Source organism: Notolepis coatsorum (genome assembly GCF_963971535.1).
Source record: "Notolepis coatsorum genome assembly, chromosome: 4".
Taxonomy (NCBI): domain Eukaryota; kingdom Metazoa; phylum Chordata; class Actinopteri; order Aulopiformes; family Paralepididae; genus Notolepis; species Notolepis coatsorum.
Genome location: NC_140168.1, coordinates 158,115,725 through 158,133,552, shown reverse-complemented (window position 1 = coordinate 158,133,552; position 17,828 = coordinate 158,115,725). Strand labels below are relative to the sequence as shown.

The 17,828-nt window shown below is 46.5% G+C and overlaps 1 protein-coding gene across 1 annotated transcript in view; it reads left to right on the top strand.

The window, feature by feature from the left end:
• Nucleotides 1-17,828, top strand: part of cdh7a (cadherin 7a) — a gene marked incomplete at both ends in the record, with an annotated part of 728,354 nt that overhangs the window by 512,482 nt on the left and 198,044 nt on the right. The window contains one exon of the mRNA XM_084312150.1: nucleotides 1,666-1,783. Coding sequence (XP_084168276.1) covers nucleotides 1,666-1,783 — 118 coding nt within the window. The remainder of the gene's footprint in view (nucleotides 1-1,665; nucleotides 1,784-17,828) is intronic.

The window sequence follows — 17,828 nt, the reverse complement described above, 5'->3', positions numbered from 1 at the left end:
TATCGGCAGATAATATCGGTAGGCCGATAACAGTGCAAAGTAGCTAACACTATAGTCAAAGGCATGTCTCCAAAAGGGTAAAAAAATATAAACATGTTTTTAAGTGGAGGGGTACTTTTTCATACTATGTACCTAAGTATTTTTACTCAAGTACTGTACTTAAGTACTTTTCCGAGCTACTTGTACTTTATGTGAGTATTTTCATTTTACTCCACTACATTTCAAGGGAAATATTGTACTTTTTACTCCACTACATTTATCTGAACCCATCAGTTACTAGTTACTTTGAAGAAAAGGATTTAGCATAGAAAACACAATAAATTATATACAAAATAAAAATGTATGAAGATTATATACTTTCACATTTGAAGCCTGTCAACTTCAAGAGGACGTAATCAGAGCAGCACAACTGGACCACATACCACTTTAACATCACATTTAATCAGAGCAGCATAACTGGACCACATACCACTTTAACATAACCTTTTATCAGAGCAGCATAACTGGACCATATACCACTTTAACATACCATTTAATCAGAGCAGCATAACTGGACCACATATCACTTAAACACAACCTATAGAGGTCAATCAATGGATACACAAACATCATGTAGAATGTGTACTTTTACTTTAGATTCTCAAGTACATTCAATAGCAAATACTTCTCTACTTTTACTTAAGCAGATTTTCAATGGAGGACTTTTACTTTTACCAGAGTACTCATTTATCTGAGTATTTCTACTTTTACTTAAAGGGGAACTATTTTACTATTTCTTTCACTATTTGGGCACTTTTACACAATTCCTGTGAGTCTATGGAACACCTCTGTAATTTTTTTTGTATTCATTGTTTTGTATTTCTAATCAAGTCCTCAAAAACAGCATTTTTCTACCTCAAGATCTTAAGCCGTTTTGAGCCTGGGCTCCAACCACTGTGTGCAGCTCATCATGAGCCTGATGCCACACAGCCACATTATCATGCAGCTGAGTCTCTCTGACATCACAAATCAGCACATTTTCAGATGACTCAGTTCAGTGAGGGTGAATATTGTGAGAGGAGAATTGGAAGAATGCGCCAATATGAGAATTAGAGACATAGATCATATTAATATAAGTTCACATAGCTAGGAAACAATGCTAAACACTCAAAAAGGCCATTTATAAGATAGTTCCCCTTTAAGTAAGGGAACTGTAATAATAATAATAATAATAATTCATTGTATTTGTAAAGCGCTTCTCAGGAACCCGAAGTCGCTGACATTAGGTGGGGAAAACAGAAAACAAAGAAACAAAAAGAACATAAGACCACGGGGAAACAGGGAAAACAGCATGATACACAGAAAACATAAGGCCACAGTAACAAAGATCAAAACAGGTTGGAGGGGGGGGGTTAAGGTTGGGGAATGTTGAAGGCTAAGGCGAACTGGTGGGTTTTGAGGCAGGATTTGAAGGATGAGCGTGTGGGGGAATCTCTGATGGTCCGAGGGAGGGAGTTCCAGAGTCGAGGTGCAGTGTGTGAGAAGGCCCAATCACCAACGTTTTTGAGCTTGGATGATGGGACAGTGAGGGAAGCAGTGGAGGAGGACCGGAGGAACTGTGCACTTCTTCCACCACTGTGTACCTACCGCTCTAATGTGAACGGTTGTCTTGCTTGACCCCCTCAGCTCATTGAGACCATCAGCGCTGTGGACAGAGATGAGCCTCAGAGTGGACATCGCTTCCTCTTCTCCCTGAGCGGACCAGCTGCTGGGAACCTAAACTTCACCCTCCGAGACAACAAAGGTATGAAGACCGAGGGGCCAGATTTCCACGAGGGACAGGGGGGACATGTCCTCAAAATCTTGATTTTGTCCCTCTCACTTTTTACAGTCCGACAACTAACATTATAACGTTAATTAATATGCAAGACTTTTGTCGAGAGGAGTATGGCTAATGAAGAAAAGGATGGTTAAATGGAAATCATCGTGGGTATGATTTGAGCTTGACGCGCGTGCTTCACATGCACGAAAAAAATCTAACGTGCACACATATTTCCCATCCCATAATAATTGTGTGTGTGCCGCCCCCCCCCCCCCCCCCCCCCCACACTTCTCAAACTAAAATGTTGCCCCTGTGAAGACCAGATGGTCCGTAGCAAACAATGAAACAACAGAGCCATTAGGTACAATCTAAGACAAATACTGAACTTGTTCTTTACTAATTATCGCTGATCAAATCAAATCAAATCAAATTTATTTATAGGGCCCGACAACACACGTTAATGTCCCCATGGGCCGTACAGGTCTTCTTTAAACAAGTCAAGAAGAAAACATAACAATAAGTCAAGAACAGAACAAGAACACCATAAGGTCCAAACATTTTTAGATTAATGCAAATAAATGAAAGAATGCAAGCACTCCCAGACATACCCCACGCGAAGGTAAGGAAAAACTCACTAAAACCTAACAATAGGGAAAAAAGCTCCACAGGCAGTGTGGAGGAGAGAAACCTTAGAAGGGCCATTCAAGGGGGGATCTCCCTTCTTAGATGTTGGTGATAGTAGTGTTGCAGACGGACAGTTGGTAAGCATGCACTCATGTGTGTAGTGAAACACAGATGAGTGCATGCAATAGCAACTGAACATTTTGAAAGATTAAAGATAGAGCTAATAGCAATAGCAACTGAACATTTTGAAAGATTAAAGATAGAGCTGATAGCGGATCTATTTGAGGCACAGGGGCGGCGCAAAGAGGGTCACGTCCTCCCCGTCTTAGTCACGGGACATTCAACACTCCGGTCATTGCTCAGGGACAGCCGGAGACAGGGAGATAGGGGGCGGCGCAGAGAGGGTCGCGAACTCCCCGACATCATCGCGGGACATCCGGCACTCCGGTCACCACTACGAGACCTCCAGAGACAGGGGGGCACGCAGAGGGGGTCGCAACCTCCCGGCCTTCACAATGTTTTACATAAAGCACTTTTCAAAACAGAAGGTCCATAAAGGGGTGACTTCTCAAGAGCAGGAAAAGACTAAATAAGGTTTGAACAATATAATGAATATTATATTATATTACAATATAATAAAGTAATTGTTGATTAATACATAATTAATTCTCAATGAATACAAAACAGTAAGTTAAGTTTAAGTAACTTTACAGGGTTTGCTTGCATGATCTCCTCCTCACTCCAATAGCTGTCCCTAGACTTTTAGGGGCCCATTAAAAAAATGTATATGGGGGCCCCTCTATTGGACATGAAATCAGAGGAGTACAGCAGTTTCAACATTTTACCGTTTAGTTGAAGTAATGTTTGATATGATAAGTGTATCAAGATTCCCTCTGATTGGTCGGTTGAAACTATGTTTGATAGGGGCCCTCTGAAAGACTGACTGACCTCCCTACGATCAATTAAATAATTTAAGATCAAATAATTCCACTGCTAATTCAGCAGTCATATTGCTAAATATTTGTAATAACATTTTTCTTCTAGCTTTTCACAGTCGTTGAAGAGCTGTCTCTACATCTGTACTTCACAGCTCTGCTCAAGTGAGCCAACATCTGTAACAATAGAATAGAAATACTTTATTTAGCCAGAGGGAAATTCAGCACTACAGATCGCTCACAGTAAACAGTAAACATTTAAGTAGTCAAAAACAAAAGTCACGTATCAGAATAAAAATAAGAATAACAAATAACCAAATTAAGCTTGTTTCAACATTTATAAGTTATGTAGTGATGTACTGTATCAGAAAAGTAAACAGACTATATTTTCTCCATAAAGAAAACCATACCTTTATGGCTGTGTTCATCATCGTTTTCCATTAATAAATAAGGTGCTGTGAAATAAAATTATTTAACTTTTTGGAACTAATTGATTGCTTGGGGACTTATACATGTGCTCATCACTGTGCTTTATAATAATAATAATAAATTAGAAATAATTTATTCGATTCGCCTTTCTCAGACTCAAGGACGCTTTACATAAAAAGAGAGTTAAGAGAAACTATATAAAAAGATAAGGTAAAAATATGAATATACTATATATAGTAACAACAGAAAATAAACAGAAAAGAAAATGAAAAGGAAGCACGGTGCAGTCCATTTGCAAGAAACAAAAACACAAAATAAAAAAACAGGATCAGTAGCTTCTGCCTTCGTAGCAATTTAGCATAGTTATATGCTTAAGCAGGAAAGTGTTGCGTCAAGTTCAAGGTCATACAATTGTTAATTTTTTATATTTTTAATACATTATTTTTTCACGATTACCACTAAGACCCTAAACTCAAGATATATAAAGCTTACAAATATTTCAGAATTTTAACCACTTATATTCCCGTTTGTTTGATTGTAACTGCCTTTTTATGACAAAAAAATACACAAAACGGCATATACAGTCCAGCGTGGCAAACCAGCGCAAAATTGTTGTGATTTACCTCATGTCCTGAGTTCGAAAAATTATTGATTCATTTGGTCAGAAATTGCCGAAACACTAATGTTAGTAGGCACTAGTTGGACCGGCCGTCAATGTTAAACTGATTGAATGTGTACACCGATTTAGAAACATACATTCATAAAACATTTTAAATTAATGGGTAAAAGACCAAGGAATTCTACCATCTACCAATCTCACCAATCTCACCAATTTCATCCAGCAATACACCCCTGGAAAATACCCCTAACATCCCCTGCCTGTGCTGTCCCCTCTCCAGCAATTCACCCCTCGATAACACCCATAATATACAAATATATATAAAATAAATTAACAGATATAAATAAATACATAAGACTGTATATGTCCTGCTGGTTGTCTTGTGGTAGGAAGTGACATATAGCAGCACTGCACATTCTTTCCTCTCCCCCTGAATGAGGGGTAATTTTCCCCTTCCTGTCAGACTTGGGGCAATATTTCAGATTTTGGAAATAAATCCTCCCTAGTATTTCTGTAGTTTTGACTGTTAGAACGTGTAATTCTGTGTCTAGAATGACAGCACAGCCTGTCCTCTCTGGGCAGCTAGGCCTGTCTGCCTGTTTCTGCCTGTCTACCTGTCTCTGCCTGTCTCTGCCTGTCTACCTGTCTCTGCCTGTCTACCTGTCTACCTGTCTCTGCCTGTCTCTACCTGTCTGCCTGTCTCTACCTGTCTCTGCCTGTCTCTGCCTGCCTGTCTCTGCCTGTCTCTGCCTGTCTCTGCCTGTCTGTCTGTCTCTGCCTGTCTGTCTGTCTGTCTGTCTGTCTGCCTTTATGCCTGTCTCTGTCTGTCTCTGCCTGTCTACCTGTCTACCTGTCTCTGCCTGTCTACCTGTCTCTGCCTGTCTATACCTGTCTGCCTGTCTTTAACTGTCTCTGCCTGTCTGCCTGTCTCTGCCTGTCTACCTGTCTCTGCCTGTGTCTGCCTGCCTGCCTGTCTCTACCTGTCTCTGCCTGTCTACCTGTCTCTGCCTGTCTGTCTGTCTGTCTGCCTTTATGCCTGTCTCTGTCTGTCTCTGTCTGTCTCTGCCTGTCTGCCTGTATCTGTCTGTCTCTGTCTGTCTCTGCCTGTCTACCTGTCTCTGCCTGTCTGCCTGTCTACCTGTCTCTGCCTGTCTACCTGTATCTTTCTGTCTCTGCCTGTCTACCTGTCTACCTGTCTACCTGTCTCTGTCTGTCTCTGCCTGTCTTTGCCTATCTGCATGCAGGACTATCAGAATCAGAATCAGAAAAGTCTTTATTGCCATTTTTTTTTTTATTGTTATTCACACTTACAAACATACATTCTGGAATAAAATAAGTAAAAAGAAGAACAGTTAAAATGTGCAGGAAAGGTAAAAAAAACCCAAGGGCTTATAAGGGACCTCCCCTCTTAAACCTATATAGGATAACTACACAAACCCCCCCCCCCACATTATGCACAAACACATGCGCATATCCCTCTCTCATACACAAAGATACATACAATACAGCATTATACAACTATTATAATGTTGGGGGAAAAAATTAAAAAGACTTTACACAAATACACATGGCTACTATAGACTACAGGATCTGTAGTTCTTTTTTAAGCTTACTTTTAAATATATTTAAAGTGGAACATGTTTCTATTAGATTTTGTATATCATTCCACATCACTGCACCTTGATAAACAAATGAGAATTTCGCAACAGAGGTCCTACAGAAAGGAATGCGTAAGTCTTTATTTCTTCTTGTGAGATGTGCATGATAATGAGAATTAAACTCAAAATAAGTTTGAAAAAAATTAGGCAAAGATAAAGGAAGACCAATTACTTTGTACATAAGAACAGGAGCGGATTTAGGATTGTAGGAGATCCGGGGCTTAGACCAGATTTTTTTACTTAGACACCACAACCTTTAACTTTAACCTTAAAGCAGACAAAAGGCACTAGAGAACACTTAAATTCACACCCTTTAATTAATGAAGCAAACTATAATAATTTATAATAATAATAATAATAATAATAATAATAATAATAATAATAATAATAATAATAATAATAATAATAATAATAATAATAATAATAATAATAATAATAATAATAATAATAATAATAATAATAATAATAATAATACACTGTGTTTGTATAGCACCTTTCATACAAGAATTGCAGCTCAAAGTGCTCCACAGCAGTACAAAAAGATGAGCACAACATTGGCAGATCAAGAGCAATGCATAAAGTGTAGACATAAAGTATAAAATAGATAGCAGTAAAATAGACAAAGTCAAGGTAAGACATAGAACATTAAATCACATCGCTTTTCATATTAGGATCTAAGATCTAGGGTTAACTCGCCGAACGTTGAGCGCCAGGACCCCCGAAAACCAGAGTATAGTCGGGTTTTCATCGTTGTTTCTTTTATTCGATATTTCCATTCGTAAAGACATGCCGGCAGCCTGTGTTATCACTGGGGATGGGTCTGAGATCTCAAAAGCTATGTTTCTAAGGTGGAAGAATTATGTTTTTGTCAATTTGTTGATTGTGATTTAAAGCTTAGGTCTGAGTCTACCATAACACCAAGACTTAACTCACTCAAATACAGTTAGCAGCTGGATAGACTACAGATGGAAATTAGCTTCTGCTAAATCTGGTGCAAACATATTTTCATGTAACAATGATTAATTGTCCAAAAAAAAATTTAAAAAAAAATTATAATATATATATTATTTTTTTTGAAAATAGATTCGGGGCTTTTCAGAAAACATTCAGGGCTTGAGCCCAAGTAGCCACCCCCTAGCCCCGCCCCTGCATAATAACCCCTGTTTGATACTTGTTGACCTCATAAATTGTGAGTAGTTGCAGTTGTTTAAATAATGGTTTGGTTGGGGCTAAATAAGAAGAGTTGGTTGCAATTCTTACAAAGGATTTCTGAGCTCTATGGATTGTTTGTAAGTAAGATGGGTAAGTGCTGGCCCAAATTATATTGCAGTAAAAGATGTGAGGATAAATTAAACTATAATACAAAGTTAGTAATGTGCTATTTTTTTATTGTTTTTTAACCCTTTTTATAATGCCCAACGATTTTGAAACCTTCTTGCAAACAATTTCACAATGATTCTTAAAGCAGTTTCTCATCGATATTGACACCTAAGAATTTCACTGATGAAACTTGTTATGGTTTGTAACCGACCCCAAATGCAACGGCACAGAGAGAGTTGTTTTCAGAGTTAGCCAAAAACAAGGGCGTGTTTATTCTCAGAGTCACAAGATTGAATTAGGTGGAAAACAGAACAAACGGGGAATCTGGCATGTGAAGAATGTCTTGCGGCTCTGCAGATTCTCCCAGACGGTGTTGGTGAGGAATTTGCTTGTGACGTCTGAGCCGCTCTGCAGATCCCCCCAGCATACACTCCAGATGGAACACGGAGGGAGAGAGAGAATCCCAGTTAGCTCAGCGAACAACAGATAACAGAGAGGTGACTGATCCAAATTAATATCCAAGTGACTTGATCTTCGGTGTGATACACACAGTTAGCAGAGTCCAGAGAAAAAAGCAATACGGTAATCCAAAGAGTAAATCCAACAAAAAATAGGTGAGAACAGTATAACAAAAACGGGATCTCTTCGGTGTTTCACAAACACACAAAAAACTGGTGATCCAAAAAGACTGTTTCAAAATCTCACCAAAGCGCAACGCGTAAAGCGGGCAGATAAACGAGGCGTAGCTTCGTACGGGAAATCAGGTTCTCCAAGGGATACTTCACGAGAGTCCTGGAGAGCAACAGACAGCGAACGGGAAAGAAAGGCAGATGCAGGGAATATTCAAAACGATCCAACATCGGTATTAGGGAGATCAGGGTATTTAAAGCCACGGGGCGCTAAATGACAAGCTGTGACAGCTGCGGGATGAAATTGATCATTGCTCCAGAAGCGTGTGGTTGGGAGAGCACCAATCAAACGGCATCTTACAGGAAAGAAGTGTGAGGCGCGGAATGCAATTAATTAACAAAATACCTTAAAGGAACGGAGCGAGTGGGTGGGCAGCGGACAAAACCTCACAGTACCCCCCCCTCCACGGGAGCCACCCGGCGACCAGGCCGACCCGGCTCGCCCGGATGGGCACGATGGAAGTCGGTGATCAGGCCGGGATCCACGATGAGCTGGCGGGAGACCCAGCTCCGTTCCTCCGGGCCGTAACCCTCCCAGTCCACCAGGTACTGGAACCCCGACCCCGCCGTCGAACGCCCATCAACCGGCGGACCTGCCACTGGGGGTGACCGTCCACCATCTTGGGAGGAGGTGGATCCGGAGCAGGAGGCATCAGGGGACTGAGAGAGACAGGCTTAACCCGGGACACATGGAAAACGGGGTGAATGTGCATGGACGCAGGAAGCTCAAGACGCACCGCCGCCGGACTGAGTACCTTCAGAACCTCGAAAGGTCCGACGAACCGGGGGTTAAGTTTCTTGGCCGAGGACCGAAGTGGGAGGTCCCTCGTGGAAAGCCACACCCTCTGCCCAGGGTGGTACGTCGGCGCAGGAACCCGGCGCCGGTCAGCCCCACGACAGGCGTGCTCTGATGACCGGAGCAGCGCGGTCCTGGCGATCTCCCAGACCCGACGGCACCGGTCATGGTGGTCCTGCACGGAGGGAACTGCCACCTCCGTCTCCTGTGCAGGGAAAAGAGGGGGTTGGTAGCCCAGGGATACCTCAAAGGGTGAGAGACCGGTGGCGGAACTGACCATGGAGTTGATGGAGTACTCGACCCAGGGAAGGAAACGGCTCCAAGAAGCTGGTCTCTCGGCAGCCACACACCGAAGAGCAGACTCCACGCTCTGGTTCATCCTCTCCGTTTGTCCGTTAGTCTGGGGATGATAACCAGAGGAAAGACTGACCGTTGCCCCCAATCCCTTGCAAAAAGCCCGCCATACCTGGGAAGTGAACTGGGGCCCCCGGTCCGAGACAACGTCCTGGGGAAAACCATGGAGGCGAAACACGTGGTGTGTCAGGAGGTCCGCCGTCTCGGCCGCCGAGGGAAGTTTGGGAAAGGCCACGAGGTGAACCCCCTTGCTGAACCGATCCACCACGGTCAGAAGGCACGTGTTCCCCTGGGAGGAGGGAAGACCTGTGACGAAGTCCAGCGCCACATGTGACCAAGGACGGCTCGGAATGGGAAGCGGCTGTAATAGCCCGGAGGGTGCCTGGTGGGAGGCCTTGCTGCGGGCGCAGACCGCGCAGGCCAGTACGAACTCCTTGACATCGTTCCTCATGGTGGGCCACCAGAATCGACGAGCCAGGAAGGAGAACGTGCGATGAACGCCCGGGTGGCAGGCGAACCAGCTGGTATGGCCCCACTGGAGGACCCGGGACCGGACTGAGTCGGGGACGAAGAGACGATGAACCGGTACATTGCCTGGAGCGCGATGGAAGCATAGGGCACGCCTTACCACCCCCTCAATGCCCAAGGTGCCGACTCCTACCACCCTGGCCTCCGGGAGGATGGGAGTCGGGTCCTCAGTGGTTGGAGCCCCCTTGGAGTGTAACCGGGACAGGGAGTCGGCCTTCGTGTTGCGGGAACCAGGGCGAAACGTCAGCGAGAAGTCGAACCGACTGAGGAAGCTGGCCCATCTTGCCTGCCGGCCGTTGAGGCGCTTGGAAGCACGGATGTACGTCAGGTTCTTGTGGTCCGTCCAAATGGTAAACGGCTCCTCGGCCCCCTCTAGCCAATGACGCCACTCCTCCAAGGCAGCCACAACCGCCAGCAGCTCCCGATTGCCGATGTCATAGTTCCTCTCGGCAGGGAGGAACCGACGCGAGTAGAAGGCGCACAGATGTACCTTCTGGTCCGTTGCCGACCGCTGGGATAAGATAGCTCCCAGTCCAGTATCCGAGGCGTCCACCTCAACGATGAACTGTCTCTTGGGGTCTGGATGGAGCAAGATCGGGGCGGAAGTGAACCTCTTCTTGAGGGAGCGGAACGCAGCACACGCCGCTGGGGACCAGTCGAACGGCAGGGCGGGAGAGGTCAGTCTGGTAAGCGGTTCCGCCACTTGACTGTAGTTCCGGATGAACCTTCGGTAGAAGTTGGCGAACCCGAGGAAGCTCTGTAACTCCTTCCGAGAGGTGGGTTCAGGCCATTCCTCCACGGCCTGGATCTTGCGAGGATCAGCTCAGGTCAAGCCCTTCTCCACGATGAAGCCCAGGTAATCGACGGAGTCGGAGTGGAATCGGCACTTCTCCGCCTTGACGAAGAGCCGATTGTGGAGGAGGCGCTCCAGCACACGGCGGACATGCTGGATGTGTTCCTCGAGGGTCTTGGAGAAGATGAGGATGTCGTCTAGGTACTATACCACAAACTCCTCCAGCATGTCACGAAGGACGTCGTTCATGAGCGCCTGGAATACCGCCGGAGCGTTGGTGAGGCCGAACGGCATCACCAGGTACTCGTAGTGGCCCCTGGGAGTCTTGAAGGCAGTCTTCCATTCATCGCCCTCACGGATACGGACTAGATGGTAGGCACTCCGGAGGTCCAGCTTGGTAAAGACGGTAGCCTGGGTGAGAGGCTCGAAAGTGGAGTTCATGAGAGGTAGAGGATACTTGTTCTTAATGGTGATCTCGTTGAGCTGGCGATAGTCGATGCAGGGTCGAAGGTCCCCGTCCTTCTTCCCAACAAAGAAGAAACCGGCCGCCACAGGAGAGGAGGAAGGCCGAATGAGTCCAGCTTCCAAGGACTCAGATGTATTGATCCATCGCCGCCTTCTCCGGGACGGTCAGACTGTAGAGGCGGCTGCTGGGAAGGGGAGCCCCTGAGCGGAGGTCGATGGCACAGTCGTAAGGCCGGTGGGGCGGAAGGGCCTGAGCCCTGGACTTACAGAAAACCTCCATGAGGTCGTGGTACTCGGGGGGTATGGTCGAAAGGTCCGGAGGCGGCTCACCAACGGATCTCCGGGGCGGGGGACAGGACGCCGCCTGAAGACACTGGGCATGACAGGAGGAGCTCCAGCCCTTGATGGTACCGGAGGACCAGGCGATGTGGGGCTCGTGCAGCGCGAGCCAGGGCCGGCCCAGGACTACTGGGACAAGAGGGGATCTGGTGATAAGGAACTGGAGTCTCTCAATGTGGTTACCAGCAATGGTCAGCAGGACAGGGCAGGTGTGTTGAGTGATGTCAGCCAGGCGGTGTTGGTCCAATGCGAATACCTCCAATGGCCTCACTAGGTCCTCAAGTGGAATGTTGGCCCGGGTAGCAAACTCGAAGTCTAGGAAACTCTCGTCTGCCCCCGAGTCAATGAGTGCCTCCACCGTGGCCCGTTGGTCCGCCCAGGCCAGGGTGACGCTCATCAGATGGCCAGGTGGTGCATGGCTCTGGGAACGAGAAAAACGGCTCACCAGGATCTCCCGGGGTCCCGGCGAGCCTCGTCTTTTGGCCGGGTGGGGCAGTTGGCGATACGGTGTCCCTCCCGACCGCAGTAGAGGCAAAGGCCGAACCTGAACCTCGCCTCCCGTTCAGCTTGGCTCAGATGAGAACGTCCCAGCTGCATGGGTTCCTCCTCGGGTACCGAACGGGAGGGAAAAAAACCACCAGTCGTGTTGGGAGCAGGGCGACCAGCAGTAACGTCATGAGTACGGGGGGTCCGGAGTACCTCTGGAGGTCCCTGTCGGGTTCTCTCACGTCTTCTCTCCTGGAGGCGTCCGTCGATGCGAATGGCGAGGCTGAACAGGTCCTCGAGGGACTCAGGTTCCTCACGGGTCGCGAGCTGGTTCCTGACTGCGTCGTTGAGCCCCCTAATGAAGGTAAGACGAAGTGCTTGGTCGTTCCAACCGCTCTCCGTAGCCGCCAGTCTGAACTCCAGCACGTAGTCGGTAACCCCGCCGCTGCCCTGAAGGCTCCTGAAGGAAGTGGGGTTACAAGCAAGGTGTTAACGGTGTCACTCAGCGTGTGTAAGTGGAGGAGAATACTTGACTGCTGGCTAACCAGAGCGCCCAGGGACCCCTGAATAGGCAGGACCTGCACTCGGAGTTCCTGTACAGCAGCCGCAGCCCTGTCTAGCTGTTGGCTGTGTTACTTGGTTAACTCTATCTGGACTGCCAATGCTGTTCTGACTCTCTCTGTGTCGACTGGGGTCGTCATGGTTGGATCGTAATGTTATGGTTTGTAACCGACCCCAAACGCAACGGCACAGAGAGAGTTGTTTTCAGAGTGCAAGGGCGTGTTTATTCTCAGAGTCACAAGATTGAATTAGGTGGAAAACAGAACAAACGGGGAATCTGGCATGTGAAGAATGTCTTGCGGCTCTGCAGATTCTCCCAGACGGTGTTGGTGAGGAATTTGCTTGTGACGTCTGAGCCGCTCTGCAGATCCCCCCAGCATACACTCCAGATGGAACACGGAGGGAGAGAGAGAATCCCAGTTAGCTCAGCGAACAACAGATAACAGAGAGGTGACTGATCCAAATTAATATCCAAGTGACTTGATCTTCGGTGTGATACACACAGTTAGCAGAGTCCAGAGAAAAAAGCAATACGGTAATCCAAAGAGTAAATCCAACAACAAAAAATAGGTGAGAACAGTATAACAAAAACGGGATCTCTTCGGTGTTTCACAAACACACAAAAAACGGGTGATCCAAAAAGACTGTTTCAAAATCTCACCAAAGCGCAACGCGTAAAGCGGGCAGATAAACGAGGCGTAGCTTCGTACGGGAAATCAGGTTCTCCAAGGGATACTTCACGAGAGTCCTGGAGAGCAACAGACAGCGAACGGGAAAGAAAGGCAGATGCAGGGAATATTCAAAACGATCCAACATCGGTATTAGGGAGATCAGGGTATTTAAAGCCACGGGGCGCTAAATGACAAGCTGTGACAGCTGCGGGATGAAATTGATCATTGCTCCAGAAGCGTGTGGTTGGGAGAGCACCAATCAAACGGCATCTTACAGGAAAGAAGCGTGAGGCGCGGAATGCAATTAATTAACAAAATACCTTAAAGGAACGGAGCGAGTGGGTGGGCAGCGGACAAAACCTCACAGTGTGCAAGTTCATTGTTATTGATACAAATCTTGGTTCCGTCTGAAATGTTTTTGTTCTTATTTAAAAAAAAATAATGAAGTTAGATTTTTTGACATTGAGTGATAGCTTGTTTAACTGAAACCAATAGGAAAAATGGATGAGTCCAGAATTTGCTTTATCAATAAGGGAATCAAAATTCTTGTCAGTGACGAAGAGATTTGTGTCATCAGCCAATAATATAGGTGACAATAAACTGGATGCATTTGCAAGATCATTCACATAAATCAAAAACAACAAGGGTCCTAGAATGGACCCTTGTGGAACACCACATTTTAGTACAGCCAGGTGTGATCGATTACCATTGAAAACTACAAATTGCTCTCTGTTGTTTAAGTAATTCTCAACCCATTGTATTTTTTAAGACCATAACATGACATTTTTTATAGTAAAATGTCGTTATTCACTGTGTCGAAAGCCTTTGATAAATCTAAGAAAATGCCTAAGGTATATTCATTTTTCTCCAGTGCAGATGTAATTTTTTCTCTACGGTGCAAAAGAGCCATATATGTAGAGTATTTTTTTTCTAAAGCCATACTGATGTTCGAACAAGATATTGTTATTGTAGTATCTTAATAGAAGAGACCGTGGTAGTGTTCAGTTGTGCTTTATTCACAGTTGGTATTCATACAGGTAAACAGTGAAACCGCAGCCAGTCCCTCTGGCTGCTACCTTATTCTGACACAGAGCGCTCCGGGGTGCCTCTGGTTCACGTAACAGTAACCAATGATAAGCAAGACACGTGACACCTTAACATCAGGCGAGTTGTAGTCCTACACTACACTACACTCCTCCCCTACTCTGATTCCTGAGATTACAGATCTAATCTGTCTGGGGGTTTTGCATTTCGTTTTGGTCTACTACTTCCCCTGACCTGAGGACCATCAGGCCCTAGTATTACTCGCCCTTCCGTTTCAGGCTGTGGTAACTTAGTTGACACCATTTGATTCACATGTCTTTTACATACTTTGTTCTGAACCTCAACCATGTATGTAACCGGGCCTAATGGCCTCACAATCCTCCCATGAACCCACTTTTCTCCTTCCCCTCCCCCATAGTTTTTCACCAACACCCGCTGGTGAGGTTGAAATGATCGGACCCTCTTCTGCGGACCCTCCTGGCTCCGCTGTGTGCTCTGTTGTCCCGTCTCTGCACCGCTGGGCTGTATCAGCGACAGTCTCGTTCTCAGTTTCCGTCCCAAGAACAGTTCTGCCGGTGTTTTACCCATCACACAATGGGGGGTGCTCCTGTAACAAAACAAAAAGTCTTGAATAGAGTGCTGCGTTTTGATACTCTGACTCTTTGCTTTTTCCAGCGCCTTTTTCAGATTCTGCACCCGGCGCTCTGCAGCCCCATTAGAGGCAGGGTGGTACGGCGGCGACCGTGTGTGTTTCACCCCATTGTTCCTGAGAAAGTCCTGAAATATCCGTGACTGAAATGGGGGGCCATTGTCTGACACCAGTTCCTCTGGCAGTCCATAGTTTGCGAAGAACCCCCTCAGAACCTCCACTGTTTTCTCCGCTGTCGTTGTCATCATCAATGACACTTCCGGCCACTTAGAGAAACTGTCTGTTAACACCATGAACTTATGTTTGCCTTTGTCTGCTAAATCCACGTGGACCCTCTGCCACGGTCTCACTGCACCAGTCCATGCATGCACCGGAGCCGTCGGTGGTGTGTTTCTAGTCAGTTGACATGGGTTACATGTGGCCACCAGGTTTTCAATGTCTCTGTCCAGGTTTGGCCACCAAAAATGGCTACGTGCTCTGGTCTTCATTCTCACTATACCCAGGTGATCGTAATGTAACTCTTTTAACATTTTTGACCTCAGTACGGGAGGAATGACCACTCTAAAACCCCACATCACACAATCACTCTCTACAGACAGTTCTGTACGTCTCACCCAGTATGGTTTTAGTTCCTCCTCCGTGACATGCTTAGGCCACCCTTTCTGTGTGAAATCGTTCACTGTTCTCATTACTGCATCACTCTTGGTGTGCTCTGCGATCTCTCTAGCAGAGATAGGGATCTCATCTAAGAACGAGACTCCGGGCTACACTCTTGTGCCTCTGCCTGCATCGGTAACCTAGACAATGCATCCGCATTCCCATGTGTCGGGGCAGCCTTATACTGAATATCGTACTGGTAGGCTGCTAGAATTAGGGCCCATCTCTGCAGTCTTGCTGCTGCTAATGTGGGAACACCTGTCTTAGGTCCTAAGATCTTGACCAGTGGCTGATGGTCTGTACAGAGGGTAAATTTTCGCCCGTACAAATAGTCATGGAACTTTTTTACTCCAAAAATTATACTGAGGGCCTCCTTCTCTATTTGCGCATAATTTACCTCTGCCTTGGACAGGGTCCGTGAGACATATGCTATTGGCTGCTCACTGCCATCTGGTAGCTTGTGTGATATCACCGCCCCTATACCGTATGGGGAAGCGTCACAGGCCATTATCACTGGTAACTGGGGGTCAAAATGCGCTAGCACTGGTGCTGCTGTCAGCATCTTCTTGGTTCTCTCAAAAGCCTCTTGACGCCGCTTTGACCAGACCCATTCCTGTCCTTTCTGTAGTAGTTCTGTCATAGGTTTTATCTGTGTAGATAAAGAAGGCATGAATTTCCAATAGTAGGTTAACAAAGACAGAAACGCCCTCAACTCTGTGGTGTTTTTGGGCACAGGGGCCTTTTTGATGGCCTCCGTTTTCTCCTGAAGGGGGTGTAACCCCTGTGCATCTATGCAATGGCCCAAATAGCACACACTGTCCTGAAAGAAAGCACACGTGCCCTTGTTTACTCTCAGCCCATATTGATCCAACCTCTGCAGTACCCTTTCTAGGTTTTTCATATGACTGTCTGTGTCATTGCCTGTCACCAATATGTCGTCTAGAAAACAGACTACCCCATCTAACCCTTGCAGCACTTTGCAGATCCATTGTTCGTTGAAATATGGCTGAAGCGCTGGCTACCCCATAAGGCAAGCGATTGTATCTGTACAACCCTTTTGGTGTGTTGATTGTTAAGTATTTCTTGCTCTCCTCTTCTAATTCCATCTGCTGATATGCCTGTGTCAAATCTAGCTTTGTAAAATGTGTCCCTCCTGCTAACTTGGCAAATAGGTCTTGTGTTCTGGGAAGAGGATACTGATCTACATCCAGAAATGGATTTACTGTTTCTTTGTAGTCCCCACATATGCAAACTGTATTATCTCTCTTTGGAATATTCACTATGGGTGCTGCCCCACTGTGTGGCACTGGAGAAATAACCCCTTGCTTCTCCAAGTCATCTAGCTGTTTGTTTACAGCTTCCCTCAAAGCATAAGGAACAGACCTGGCTTTGCAAAACCTAGGTTTTGCATGTGGGGACACATACATTTTAGCCTTAACCCCTGTCACTTTACCCAAACCATTGCCAAATACCTGCGTATATGTCTGACACAGGGACTCCACCGGATCCCCTATCCTGTTGACCTTAGACCAGTCTAGGTTTAATGGTCTTATCCAATTACGACCCATGAGTGCAGGACCCGGCCCCCTGGCTACCACTAAGGGTAACTGCAACTTCTGTTCCCCACTCTCAACTGTGACCATTATCTTCCCCATTAGCTCCAATGGCTCATCTGTACGTTTTCAACTGATTCTCCTAGATCTATCTGCAGCCTTCGACACAGTCAACCACCAGATCCTCCTCGCGGCCCTCGCAAGAATGGGAGTGGCTGGCTCTGCGCTGACATGGCTGTCATCATACCTCAATGACCGCTCCTACCAAGTGTCATGGAGAGGGACCCTGTCGGCCACCCGCCCCCTACGGACGGGTGTCCCCCAGGGCTCGGTTTTAGGACCTCTTCTCTTCTCCCTCTACACTAAATCACTGGGTAACATTATCACGTCTCATGGCTTCTCCTACCATTGTTATGCCGACGATACTCAACTCTTCCTCTCCTTCCCTCCCTCAGATATCCACGTCTCTGAGCGGATCTCGGCCTGTCTGTCCGACATCTCCGCCTGGATGACGACCAACCACCTCAAACTGAACCTAAGCAAAACAGAATTGCTCCACCTGCCGGCCAAATCCTCCCCCCTGACTGACCTTTCCATCACAGTCGAGAATGCATCTGTGACCGTGTCCCCGACCGCCAAGAACCTTGGTGTTGTCCTTGACGACCAGTTGAACTTCTCTGCTCACATCGCAGCGACAACCAGAACCTGCCGATTCCTCCTGAGCAACGTCAGAAGGATCCGCCCCTTCCTGACAAAAGAAGCCACCCAACTCCTCGTACAATCCGCCTCGACTACTGCAACGCACTGCTCGCTGGCCTCCCGGCCACTGCCACCAAGCCTCTTCAACTCATTCAGAA